This window comes from Rhinopithecus roxellana, chromosome 17 (assembly GCF_007565055.1).
Source record: "Rhinopithecus roxellana isolate Shanxi Qingling chromosome 17, ASM756505v1, whole genome shotgun sequence".
Lineage (NCBI taxonomy): Eukaryota > Metazoa > Chordata > Mammalia > Primates > Cercopithecidae > Rhinopithecus > Rhinopithecus roxellana.
In genome coordinates, this window is record NC_044565.1 from 67,163,251 (window position 1) to 67,176,597 (window position 13,347).

Sequence of the window (13,347 nt, forward strand, 5' to 3'; positions counted from 1 at the left end):
AAGGCCACCTGACACTCAAGGGGACCATGTTTGACAAAACCTGGGACAGTGACAGAAGGTCAAGGGCTGGAGAGAACCAACCAGCTGCCTTGCCGTGAAAAATGGAAAGATTTGAAGTAGAGAGGTGAACTCAAATCACGCAATTCCAGCCTTCTTTTCTGCCTTTTAGGAAACCTTCCTCCCAGATCTAATCTTTCTCAATCTCATCAGCGTATCAGTTGCCTACCCTATGATATGGAAATGTTAATTCTTTTTTTTTTTTTTTTTTGAGACAGAGTCTCACTCTTTCATCCAGGCTGGAGTGCAGTGGCGCAATCTCGGCTCACTGCAACCTCTGCCTCCTGGGTTCAAGAGATTCTCCTGTGTCAGCCTCCCAAGTAGCTGGGATTACAGGCATGCACCACCACACCCAGCTGATTTTTGTATTTTTAGTAGAGACAGGGTTTCACCATTTTGGCCAGGCTGGTCTCTAACTCCTGACCTCAGGTGATATCCCCGCCTCGGCCTCCCAAAGTGCTGGGATTACAGGCATGAGCCACCATGTCCAGCCTATGGAAATGTTAATTCTATCCAAATATTAACCAGGCACTATTGTTTAGACACAGATATTGGTTCCACCCTCTCCTAAGCCAGGCATGTGCCTGTAATCCTAGTTACTGAGCAGGGAGGATCACTTGAGCCCAGGAGTTCAAGACCAGCCTGGGCAATATAGCAAGACCCTGTCATCAAAAATTAAAAAAGCAGGGTGGACCCTCTTTTCTTCTCCACAATTTCTCTGGGCAATCAATCCCTCCTATTCCTGGTTTCCAGGCCACAATTCTAGTTTTGTGATGTCTGCTGATGATGAAATCACTGCTCTGGGTTTAAAAAGCCCATCTCCCCCAGCACATGCTCAAACACCACAGGAAGCTCCCCAAGAGCCTGCCTGTTCCCATGCTCAGACGCCATGTTGGAGTTCTTATGGATCACACCCAATGTGTATTGTTACCAGATTCGACCCCTTCTATGTGCACCCTTCAGATCCATAAATACATGTATTCATTCAGTTATTTACTGAGCAGGCACTATAGACCAGGCGTGCTCTCTGCCATCCCACCAACAAATTAATAAGCCAAACCCCAGTTATTCTCCCATTGCACAGCCTCCATCCTTTCACCGTATCACACTCGTCTTTCAGGCTACGATCCACGCGCCCATTCCTTCTCACAACCCGCTCCAGGATCCCTACAAAGGAGAATGAAATCCTTGATACTTAGCTCTGAGAACCATTAGCCTTTTACTGAATCTAGGAAATACGGCTCTCAGACTTCAAGGCTCTGCACCCATTTCCACCATACCAGATTCAGTGGGGAGAAAACCCCATTTTCTACATGCCTTTCAAAAGAGCTCCCCCAGGGGCCTAGAGCTGCAAATGCAAACCCATCCTCAAGGGTAAAGAGGATAAGCAAGCAACCTGGAGCAGGAAGAGCTCTAATCTGAAGTTGGAGCCTCTACATTCCTGTCAGAGCCTCACAACCAGCAGCTGACTTTGGAGCAGTCCTTTCCGGTAGGAGTTGCTCCAACATAAAAAGGCACTTGAATGGAAGGATTTCTGGTAAGCTTTTCTGACCTGTTTAAGAATCTGGTGTATATATGGACCAATGATTCCCAGGACTCTCCCAAAGCCTGTCAGTGGACCCCCCAGATCCAAGGGTCCCAGGTTAGGAACCTTTGTTTGAAGCTCAGTGGTCCAACGTATTGTCTTATAGATTCATTTAATGTCACTGAGTCTTCAAGTCTTTGCCTCCAAGCCACAGACCAAATCTGTTTCTTATGGCGATTCCGAAAACACTGAAGATGTTAAATCCTACTTTTTCCTCTGACTCAACAAATTCTAAAACAGGATAATGCATCCTTTGCCCCCAACCCCCAAACAGCTGGGAAAATGAGCTCATGGATGGCGGAATGAGCTCACGGATCGGACTGCGGGGGTGGAAGAATGTGGAGTAATTGCTCATCGCTCCCTAGTCCCACTCTCACCTGGCCAAAACTCTGCCATCCCCTTCCTACTATCAATTAGCCATCGCCTCCTCCCATAGAGAAGGTGCACTGAAGTGTGGACCCCGCTATGGGGGAGGGTGCCTCCCTTCCTGGGATCCTCAGCTGCGTCAGTTACCCTCGCAGAGGAGCCCACACCTCGCCGCTGCTTCTCACCCACCACGCCTTCTCAAGCTTCAGGCATGGGTGGCTGACCTAGGGTGATGCCTTGGATGATCCAAAGACCCTGTTTCCAGGCGTGGCGAGGCCCCTGAGCCAGTACAAGGTGTGCAGGTGGCAGAGGGCGGGAAGGGGAAAGGACCCGCTATCACTTCCTCGACAGCGGCAGCAGCAGGTGGGCTGGGCTGCTCCCCAGGTCTAGGAGTCGTGCCTGACACCACCCTCAGCACTCCCCCACGGCCCCTTTGTCTCTCTTCTCAGCCCCTTCACAGCGAGTTCCTGAACATTCTTCTTCCCCCACAACTTCCCCCAGCTTGTCAGATGCCGCGCTGCGAGCTGCTCAGCATCCCCAGCCCACTTGGTGCAGAACACGCACCCGGCCCGGTGAGGGCTGGCGGAGGAGGAAGGGGCCTCCATCAGGACTGGGGCAGTGGGGTGGGGGAAGGAAGAAGGGGGTGGGTTAGCAGCGGGAGGCCTGACGAAAGGGGAAGAAGGGGCAGCCGGAGCTGGGTGGGGGAGGGGCCTCATTAGAATAGGCCTGTCTGGGGCGTAGGGAAAGCACCCCTTCCCCCTGCACTCCTGTCTTCCTCCCCAGGCAAACAATAAGAGAAACAGGGGTAAACTCGAGGCTCTCCCATTTGGGCTGCAGGCCGCTCACCCCCAGGGGGGCAGAGAAACCAGGCGGCATTCAAGAGACACCACACCATTCCCCACTCCCTGCTGGCTCACGGAAGCCCCTGGTCCTGGAGTCCGTCCAGCCTGGGAAAGCCACCGGGAACTCCGGTGACTACTGCCTCCTGTCCACTCCCATCTCCTCAAGCAGTTGTCCCGCCTCCACCTCCCCCTGCGACTGCAGCGCTTCCCATTCCAAAGGTCAGAGGTCTGAGCGCCACCGTCCCCAAGCCCATGCGGCCTTGGGCTACCCTGGTGTCACAGGCCGGCCCCCTGTCAGGGTCGCACCGTGCCCTCCCGCCCCCCACCACTTCTTTCTGGCGGCCTGCCCGGAGGCTTCCAGGAACTCGCAGGAGAGGAAGCTGTCCCTCTCAAGAGGCCGCAAGCTGGCAAGGCCCTGAGGAAAGCGTGGTCCCCCAGCCAGGAACGCAGGTCAACAGGGAAGTGCCAGGCACCCATCTGCCAGCTCAGCTGAAGCTGCCTCCAACCCAACTCCTGGGCCACCAGCTCCGCGTGCCCCAGCCTGCAGTTACCACTGCCCGGGCTCCCAGCCGGCTGTTCTTCCTGTCCCCCGAGGGCGCCAGGTGCCACTGGAGCCCTCGAGGAGTGGGGCCTTGGGGCTCGTGGGCAGGGAGGCGGCGGGCCAGCACTAAGTCAGCATCTCCAGAACTCGGGCCAGGCCGGGACGCCCCGGCTGCTGCGGGCTGGGGAGGCATACTTGACTCTTTTCAAACCCGGAGGGCTGCGGAGATCCTCCCACCGGCCCTGCCGCCTCCCCGCCCCCGGTCTCCCTGGGGCTCCGTCCAGGAACCTACCCATAAGGCCAGGTGCAGCCCCTCTGCAGTCGCGCTCAGGTGTGAGCCCCGGCCCTGAAGCTCTGGAAGTAGCTGCCCGTCTGGGGGGAGGGGAAGGGGGCGATGGGGCTGGGGGCGGAGGGGGCCACAGGGAGGGGAGGGGGGCGGCGGGGGGGAGGGAGGGAACATTTTCTTTGTCTAGGACTCCAGGTCACGTGGGCCCCGCTGGAGGGCCTGGTTGGCTGCGAGCGGCCCGGGGAGGGGGCCGGCGCTCCGACGCTGGCGCTGGGCCAGCCCCTCTCCTCCGGTCCGAGGGGCGCGGGGCCGGGGGGCGAGGCCGTTCCCCGCCCGTTCCCAGGGCCCGCCCAGGCCCGGCTGCAGGGAGCGCCCCGCCTCCGGGAAGACCGCCCGGCCCCTCCCCCAGCTCTGGAAGAGATTAGCGCGGGGCCGGGGGGCCGGTAGGGGAGGGAAGGGGCTGCTCCCGAGCCGCCTGCCCGGAGGGAGCCGGGAGTCCGGGCGAAAGCAAGCCGGAGCTTTCGGACGGCCTGGGAGAGCCGGGAGAAAGTTGTGAAAAGTGAGTTTCTCAGAAGCACAACCGAAAAAAAAAAAAAAAGAAAAGAAAAAGCTTACAGATAGGAGGCCCAGGAAGCTGTAGGAAAACTCAGCACACAGACGGAGAGTGACAGCAGGCGCGCGCAGACATTGGGAGCGCTCCAGATCGGGGATGTTTGGGGGGACTCCCGCATCCACACTATAGGTGAATAGAGAAGCGGAGGGGCCTCAAAAAGCGCGGCGTGAGGAGGTCAGGCTTCGAGTCCCAGGGCCCCTACGTCACTCCGGGCCTTCCCTGGATTTCTCATTTTCCTGTTTGCAAGGTTGGTCGCGGCGAGGGCGCTCCTTCAGAAAGTTCAGCAATTCCTTCATTCCCAGGCTCAAACATCTGCAGATCGAGAAGACCTGACTCCTCTCCTGGGGCCTCCAGGTGCGGCCTCCAGGTGCAGCCTCCACCATTTCAAGCTTCCTCCTCTTGAACAAAGGCACCTACCCCCAAGGCAGACGCAGTCCCCACCCACAGCCCTCCATTACGTTGGCTGTAGGATCAGATAAAGAAAGACCCTGTTGGCTCTGCCCTCCAGGGGTTGAAGATTCCACTAGACTTGGAGAAATATGAAAGGATCACTGTAAAACAAACATATGTAAAGGTAACTATGCCACAAATACCAAGTAGAAAAAAATGGGCGGCATGGATGACAAAAGAGGTTAAAGGTGAGTTCCAGGTGAGCAGACTGGGCCTGGAGGCTGGATCGGACTTGGAATGAGGTGAGATGGGTGGGATGAACAAGAGCTGCCAGGCTGGGGAGGGAGGAGACCCTCGCCCACCTCCACCCTCCCAGTACAGGACAGGGCAAGGTAATGGCAAGCCTTCAGGTGCGTCCGTGGGTATATTCTGTAGCAGGGAAGAATAACCGCAGGTTTTCTGACAAGATGAATGAGTATTTTGGAAAGATCAGCCTAGTTTCAGTTGGCAAGATGAATTAGAAGGAAGAACCGAGCAACTGGAGGAAAATGCTCCCAGCAGCAGAGGGCTATTTGGGCAGCGACACTTGTTAGAAGATCTGGACTTGGCCGGGCACGGTGGCTCATGCCTGTAATCCCAGCACTTTGGGAGACCGAGGCAGGCGGATCATGAGGTCAGGAGTTTGAGACCTGCCTGACCAACATGGTGAAACCTTGTCTCTACTAAAAATACAAAAATTAGCCGGGCGTGGTGGCGTGCGCCTGTAATCCCAGCTACTTGGGAGGCCGAGGCAGGTGAATCACTTCGACCTAGGAGGTGGAGGTTGCAGTGAGCCGAGATTGTGTCACTGCACTCCAGCCTGGGCGACAGAGTGAGACTCTGTCTCAAAAAAAAAAAAAAATCTGGACTTCAGTTCTGTTTCCACCACCATGACCTTAAACAAGTCACTTAACCCCCAAGAAATCTGTTGTCTCATCTGCAAAACAGGAGTGATGACATCAGCCCTCTTGGGCCATGGAATGCCAGCATCCCCTAATGACAATGAGACAACTCCCTAGGTGCCTGGCTCCCAGTCACAGTCACCTGGGACATACAGGTGCTGGTATAATGAAGTCATAAGATGTGCAGTGAGGGAGCCTCCCCTCCCACTGAGGGCCATCAGAGCAAGCAAACCCTGAAGAGCAAGGACCCCAAACCAGAGAGCCTTCTACCTAGAAGACTTGGGTACAGACTCCCCCAACCCTGAGACCCAGAATCCATACAGCTAGGAAAAGAAGCTATTCGAAAAACAAGCAAACAAACAAAAACACAGGCCCTCTTCTGTTCCAACCCATCTTTTAACACAACTAAGGTATTTGCCTGGTACACATTTCCAGGGGCTCCCCAAGCGGAAGTGAGAAGCCCAGAATTTGTCCCTCTTGCCTGCTCCCAACCTTTAGGGAATGCAGTATGACTTGCTTCGCTGCTTCTCTCACTGATACCTCTTCTGCATCCATGCCAGTCAATGGGCCTGAGAACTCACTTCAGGCTCCTCTCAAAAGAAGTTTCTGGTTCTGGCTTGGCGGCCTCTTTCAGACACTGTCTCACTTATGATACCGGCTCTTCCATTATAACATGGCTAAACACCTTAGACTCCACATTCTGTGGTCTTGGGACATCAGACTGCAATGATGCCATGTGTGTAGCAAGGACTCAAAGTGTCAGAACTGGCCAGAACTATTCACTTTCTCTTGGCCCACATACTAAGTAGCTGTTCCCTCCTGCCGTCAAACTTCCTTATTCTCATCCTTTAACATTAAAATCAAATCTTACCTCTTCCACACAACTTCCCAACAAGCAAAAGGAAGCCTAGGCTCAAAGGTGTCCCTTTAACAACCCAGAGCATCTTCCTTCCCTCTCCTGTAACTATGCAGACAGGAAACACTGCCTTTTCTAGACTGAGTCACTTAAACAGAGATGTGTCTTCTTTGTGGTCAATGCACAAAGTCACACCCCAAAGCAGAAGAGACCCCAAGATCTAGAGCAGGGGTGATTTTACTAAAAGGAAAAATCCCCTTACTAAGATGGGGCAATCATCAAGGATCCTCAGGTCACACGTGCTCTTGAGCTTATAAAGTAAACCTCCCTGGCAGTTTACCAGATAGGTCTTTTGATTGAGTTAAAGATAGTCAACTCAAATACCAGCATCATGTAAAATAAGCCATGTTTTTGGATTTGTTATAAAAGTATGTTGAAAGGAAGAACTCCTGGACGAAAAGAAAATATGCTGGATGTCAAGAGCCTAAAAGAGGTGCTGGAAAGGAAGTATCCAGCGTGGTCCAAAGGAGAGAGTGACCTGAGAATGACGGCACAGTTCCTGTTTGGTGGGCAGACAACAGTGATCCCATAGGCCTCCAAAGCCCAATAAAAATACCTCTGAAGGACATCTCTCTGCCCTGATCCCATATTCCTCAAGCAAACTTTCAATTCTAATTACATTTTCCAATGACTCTGATACCAGTAAGTTGCCAGAAAACAGCAAGACAAGTATTATGATCTGTGTGGTGAGGACATGTTCTGTTATCAATTGGTAAATCTAACATTCTGGGGTGCATCATTCTCCTGGGTCTTTGAAGAGTCATGATCATAAGTGTGTTAATGTGACTTTCCAGCCTCAAAGAACTGAGACGAGACACTAGGCCATCATGATACTTCTCCAAAGAGCAGCAATGCCTGGAGCTCATGCCTGACGTTTTACTCAAAGTTCAGTGCTCTGTGGCATGCTCTATCATAAAATCCAGTTCTGGCAGAATAAGGGTAGATGATGTTGCTGCCATCCCATAGGACATTTACCATGTGAGTCTCTCTACTCTGAATCAGAGAAGCCATGGTCCCTATAAAGCCATCTGCAAAGCAACACATACGAAGTCACTGCATGTTTTCCACCCCACACATATTCCCACCAACCCCAAGACCAGGGAGACTTTATCCAGACAAAAAGAGAGGTCAGGACGGATGTCTGTTCTGAACCTGTCCTCCTTCCACCTACAGCTCAAAAGCCTCAATGCCAATCAGTCAACACTCTGCGTGACATTCTAGGCCCCCACGAATCTGGAGGCCTCCGTGTGATATCATGAAGCCCACGCTTTGCCCGCCCACTTGCTATTCCTCATGCTGTTCCTTCTTCCTGGAAGGCTCCTCCCCTTCAACTTTCACCACCAAAACCCTGCATATCCTTCTACACCAGTCTGCCAGTGACCTCCACCGTGAAAGTTCCTCTAGCCCTGCACTGTCCAGGACCGCAGTTACTGGCTGCATGTGTCTATCTGAATTAAATACAAATTAAAATTTAGTTCCTCAGTCACACTGGCCACATTCCAAGTGTCCAAGAGCCACATGTGGCTGGAGGCTACTGAATTGGATGGTACAGATTTTAGAACATTGTCATCATCCCAGAAAGTTCTTTTGACAGTGCTGCCCTGTCCCCTCGCCCTTATCCTCCCCTCCTGTCCCTTTCTCCTTTACAAGATTAAATATTCCTAGAGGGCAGGGACTGGACCTCATTCATCTTCGTATGGAAGCAATGTGGGCTAGAGCATCTTGCCCAAAATAGAGGATTAAAACTGCTGAACTGAATGCAATGTTGTCTCAGGAACCGTAGACAAGAATTCTAATCGTTGCTAAGAGGTCCCAGTCTAGGGCTCCCAAAAGAGGCCGAGAATCCTTGTTTTCCTATTCCCTTGCAATCCATATGGAGGTTGCAAGCAAATGACCAGGAATGGGCTGCTGGCAGTGAAGCTAAAAATAGCCATGGAGCCAACAGCATGGAGTTAGCAGGACTTGTTGCTAAGGAGACCAGTCGCAGAGAGAGCAACTAAGCAGGGGGAAGGTGTCAGATGTGCACCCGGAGAGCAGAGGGGTCCAAAGGCTCCCACCTAGCGGTGTTCTGCCTTCTGGCAGCTCCTGGTTGATGCTCTAAGTGGGGCAAATGTTCCCCCTGTCCCTCCGTAACCCATCTCCATGGAAACCACCAGGACTGGGGTGAAGTACCAGCCCCTGGAAGGGAGGCCTCTGCCTGGAGCTTGTTGTTATGGCAACATCCCCCCTTCCTGTCACTCTCTCTCTCCTGGCTTCTCTGAAGGGAGAGAGGTGGGGGTCTGGTCTTGGCTTAGCCGGCATGACCAGGAAACACCCGCTTCCTGACAAGACTAGCCTGTAAGGGGCTCTCCAGAAGCTCCTGGAAGCCTGAAGAGGCAGACCTTCCTTTCTTTTCACAAGGGCCTTGCAGATCATCTCGCCAGGAGAACCCCAGACTCACTTTGGTTTCATTGCATCTGGATCACCCAAGGAGGGCTTTAAAAATACAGATTCTTGGGCTCCACCTGTGTAGATCAGCAGGCTCAGGGTGGGGCCCAGGAATCTACTAACACCTCCCTGGGTAACTCTAATACTAGCCAGGTGTGGAAACACGGAGAGCCCTGGCTGTCTCTGTTACAAATGAGAACACTGAGGCCTAGAGAGTACCCAGCCCACTGGAAGGGTCAGAGTCATTCACTGGAGAGAAGTGGTCTGGAGAGAGGAGGGGTAGCAGAAGGAGATGGAGGTCAGCTCCCTCAGGGCATGCGCCCCAGGTGAGCCCCTCCTCTGGGCCTTTCCCGCCTGCTCCCAGTTCAAGCACAACCTGCTGCTGTTGGATGCTGGACTGTGATTTCAAACCAAAGCCCCTGACAAGCTGCCCCCTGTGGTGGAATGCGGAAGGTAGGGGGCTAGGAGTCTGGTTCTCAGAGTAGCCCAGGCAGATGATTTGGGCTGAAAGAGAAATCCATCCTTCCGAAGAAAAGCAAAAGGGTCACCATGGCAACTGCAGTGTGCTGCCTGGTTGGGCTCTATGCCATCACCCCAAACCTGGGCCCTGCAGCAGAACCTCCTCCCTGAGTCTAGGGAGAGGAACAGCATTTGGGCAAATGTGGTCAGGCAGGGACACCCCTCTAACCCCTGCACTGACCAGTCTAGTTTTAGAACCTGTAAGGGAACTGTGCTTTATCCTGGGAGCCTGCCTGAAGCTCACCTAAACACCGGATCAGATCCGTCAGTCCTTAGTACCTGCAATAGGTAGGCTTGGGGGAAGGGAAGCAAAGAGGTGCAAGAGCTAGTAGACACGATGGGGCTCTAGGCTTCTGTTACTCACAGCCTAACTGTGTACCCAAGACCCACCACACATGAAACCACAGCCCTCATTCAAGACAGCATGCAATTAGATGGTAAATTATGTGGTAGGGATGCTTTCTACATGTGCCGAAGGAACTCAGAGGCGGCTGGGATCAGTGAAGGCAGGAAGACTCAAGGAAAGATGAAAGAGCAGAAACTAGGAATGGGCACAACCTCCCAGGTTTTTCAGACAGGAATGGCCAGATCTAGGGGGCATCTGCAACTGCATGAGCTTCCTGGCAGATGAAGGGCAGGAATGAAAAGCATGAGCACAGCCTTAGGGTATTGTTAGGGAGGAAGAGTGGTAAGGGGCTTTTTGCACTGACGCTCTAGATGAATTCTTCTAAATCAAGAGAGGAAGATGCAGGATTGGGGAGCCCACCTGCTGGAAAGGCAGTCCTTCCCTCTCGCTGATACCCTCACCTCCCCTTCTCCCCCCACCTCTATCCCAGAGCCCCTGGCTCCCTCATTCTCTCCCAGCCAACCCTACACTTCCCTAATGGTGTATGTTGGGAAGTCCCAGCCCAGCAGCCGCGCCATCAGGCTCTGGAGCTTTAGTGTCTGCCTTCCCTTTCCCTACAGCTCTGCCCCATAAGGGGAAAGCTTCTCCACAAACCCAGCTCTTCCTTCCTGCTCACTTCCACCCCCTATCCCGGAACTGCTGGGTCTGCACAACTCTACCAGTGACTGAGTCTGGGGCCAGGGAGCAGAGATGCCACAGCGGCGGGGGGGAGGGTGGCAGTGCCCCATGACCCCGGATCTCACATGCCCCTTACCAGGAAATTCAACTGGGAGGGGATGCCAGGTCTTTCACTGAGCAGGGCGCTGAGCAGGGCGTTTTACAGCTGATGACGAGACCTTAAATAACCCCTAGCTTCTTCGGGTCTTGGTTTCCTAACTAGCCTAATGGAATCACATGTATCTGCTAAATATTACAGATAAGATCAAAGGAAGCCAGGAGGGACTCACATTTGAGAGGTGAGGGACTTCATGACAAGTTTGCTTTAGGGACGTGTCGATGCTGTCACTTTGCTTTAGAAACTGGACCCTGGAGAGAAGTGTTAAGTTTATACTAAGAGGGGTGTGGGCCAAAAGGAACCTGGTAAACCTTAACAGCCAGGCCTGTTTTCCCCACCCTTCCCCCACCCCTTCTCTAGGCTCCGGGGGTCAAAGGGAGGGGCCTAAAGGAGCCGCATTCAGATTCAGGCATGCAGACCCTCTCAAGTTTCAGGGTCCAAAGAGAAGACTCCAGAGGATCCCAGCAGACAGGCATTGCGGTAACTATTGCTGAAAACAGCGGGAACCCTGCCATCTCCATCCGAAAGGAAACATTTAAATTCCTGTACCAAGTCCTTTCCGGTCTTTCCCCCACAACCCTGTTTGGAAACTGTTCCCTAGGTCTGCCCGCCTTAGAGTCCGTACTTCTTCCTTGCTTGTTATTCAAGATTAGACTGGCAACCCAGGCCAGTATCAATCACCCGGAGAGCTCAGGAAGCCACCCGTGCTGGGCACATCACTAAATTCCCCACATGATTAACCTGGCCCAGGTAGTCATGTTTAAGCAAAATGTGCAGAGAGGCCCCCACCACCAATGCAGGTGATACAATAAATACATCTACCGATACATCTGTGTGGGACTCTCGTCTGTGCCAGATTTGGTTTACTTCTAATCATCTGAAGCTTGGTGGTTTTCAAGCTGTAGTAAGTACTGGTATCATCTGGGGGGCTGGCTAGAAAATCAGACCTACAAGTACTGCCCCAGAGCTTCTGCTCCAGGAGTGTGCCTTTTTAATGCACTGCCCAGGTGGTTCTGGTGGGATAACACACAATCCCACCCTTTGAGAAACACTGACGTCTAAGAGCATCTTTGGTATATAAGCAAGTTCATTCAATTCTTTTTTTTTTTTTTTTTGCCTCACAAAGCTGCCTTTCCAATAGCATCTAGCATCAAATATACAGGCAGCTGAGCTGTTATTCCTGTTTTTGCTCAATCCATCTGAGTTACAAGTGAAAGTAATATTTATACTGCCCACCATTCATGGACTAAAGAGGAACAGGGAAGAGCTGTGGCATCTGTAGAGTTGCTATTGAAGAATGGCAAGTCAGAAAAATGGTTAACATTCACACACACACACACACACACACACACACACACACACACACACACCCCATGCAGTTGGCCTGGGAGGGAGTACAGACTGAGAGGTGAAGGATGCGGGGTGGCCGCAGGGAGTTGATGGAAGTCAGAAAGGGCTCCACAGAGGACATGGTGGCACATGCCTGTAATCCCAGCTACTTGGGAAGCTGAGGTGGGAGGATCACTTGAGCCCAAGAGTTCGAGGCTGAAGTGAGCTACGATCAGAGCATGCCACTGCACTCCAGCCTGGGCGACAGAGCAAGACTCTGTCTCAAAAATTAACGTAGCCCCGGCGTGATGGCTCACGTCTGTAATTCCAGCACTTTGGGCGGCCAAGGTGGGCAGATCACTTGAGGTCAGGAGTTCGAGACCAGCCTGGCCAACGTGGTGAAAACCCGTCTCTACTAAAAATACAAAAATTAGCCAGAGGTGGCTGGGTATGGTGGCTCACGCCTGTAATCCCAGCACTTTGGGAGGCCGAGGTGGGTGGATCACCTGAGATCAGGAGTTTGAGACCAGCCTTGCCAACATCTCTACTAAAATTACAAAAATTAACTGGGCGTGGCAGCACGTGCCTGTAGTCCCAGTTACTCGGGAGGCTGAGGCAGGAGAATCACTTGAACCAGGGAGTCAGAGGTTGTGGTGAGCCGAGATCGTGCCACTGCACTCCAGCCTGGCGACAGAGTAAGACTCTGTCTCAAAAAAAGAAGAAAAAAAAAAAAAAACCTGTCCCCATTGACACCAATCTGCTGGCTTCTCAAAAGCAGCTTATCCAAACCCTCACTCAAAAATCCACCCCCTCCTAAGAGAAAATGTCTTAATGACCTTGGGGTAGACAGATAATTCTGAGAGATAACACACACAAACACTGACCAATAAAAGAAAAAAATGGGTAAGTTGGACTTTATTAAAAACTTCTGCTCATCAGAATACATAAGAAAATGAAAAGTTCACCCCATCATCCTGCCTCAAACCTGCTATTCCTCTAGGATTCTCTAGCTCAGATAATGAACCCTGTCCCCAGCCCAGCCACCAATACTAGGCAAATTTTTCCCTCCCCTCCAACCAGGACCAGTTCTAGCAATTCTTTCAAGTCTGCCTCTCATTACCTCAACCCTCAGTCAAGGCCAAATGTAATGTTCTCCTACCTGGTCCTGCTTCTAAACTTCCCCTCTCTGGGGAATCCTTACCATCCTGCCAGGTTATCTTCCCAAACTACATGTCCAATTCTCTTCCACTCCTGCTCTCCACTGCACAACGAAGCCTAAATTTCTCAGTATGGCAGGAAGACCCTTGAGGATGTGACCCCCTTGCTTTCTAGTTCTCTCTTCTTACCCATCCTC

At 52.4% G+C, this 13,347-nt stretch overlaps 1 protein-coding gene across 11 annotated transcripts in view; it reads right to left on the reverse strand.

Moving 5' to 3' along the window:
• Positions 1-13,347, reverse strand: part of DNMT3A (DNA methyltransferase 3 alpha) — a 110,260-nt gene that overhangs the window by 17,138 nt on the left and 79,775 nt on the right. The window contains exons 1-2 of one of the 11 annotated variants that reach the window (XM_030920878.1): positions 3,684-3,799; positions 1,157-1,224 (exon numbers count right to left, since the gene is read on the reverse strand). The exons of 6 other annotated variants lie outside the window; for them this stretch is intronic. In XM_030920878.1, the coding sequence (XP_030776738.1) occupies positions 1,157-1,224; positions 3,684-3,687 (72 nt within the window). In that variant the 5' untranslated portion in view covers positions 3,688-3,799. Of the gene's footprint in view, positions 1-1,117; positions 1,225-3,401; positions 3,617-3,683; positions 3,800-13,347 lie in introns of those variants that run through there. 4 more of the 11 variants (XM_030920877.1, XM_030920880.1, XM_030920879.1 and 1 more) reach the window with 4 other exon arrangements.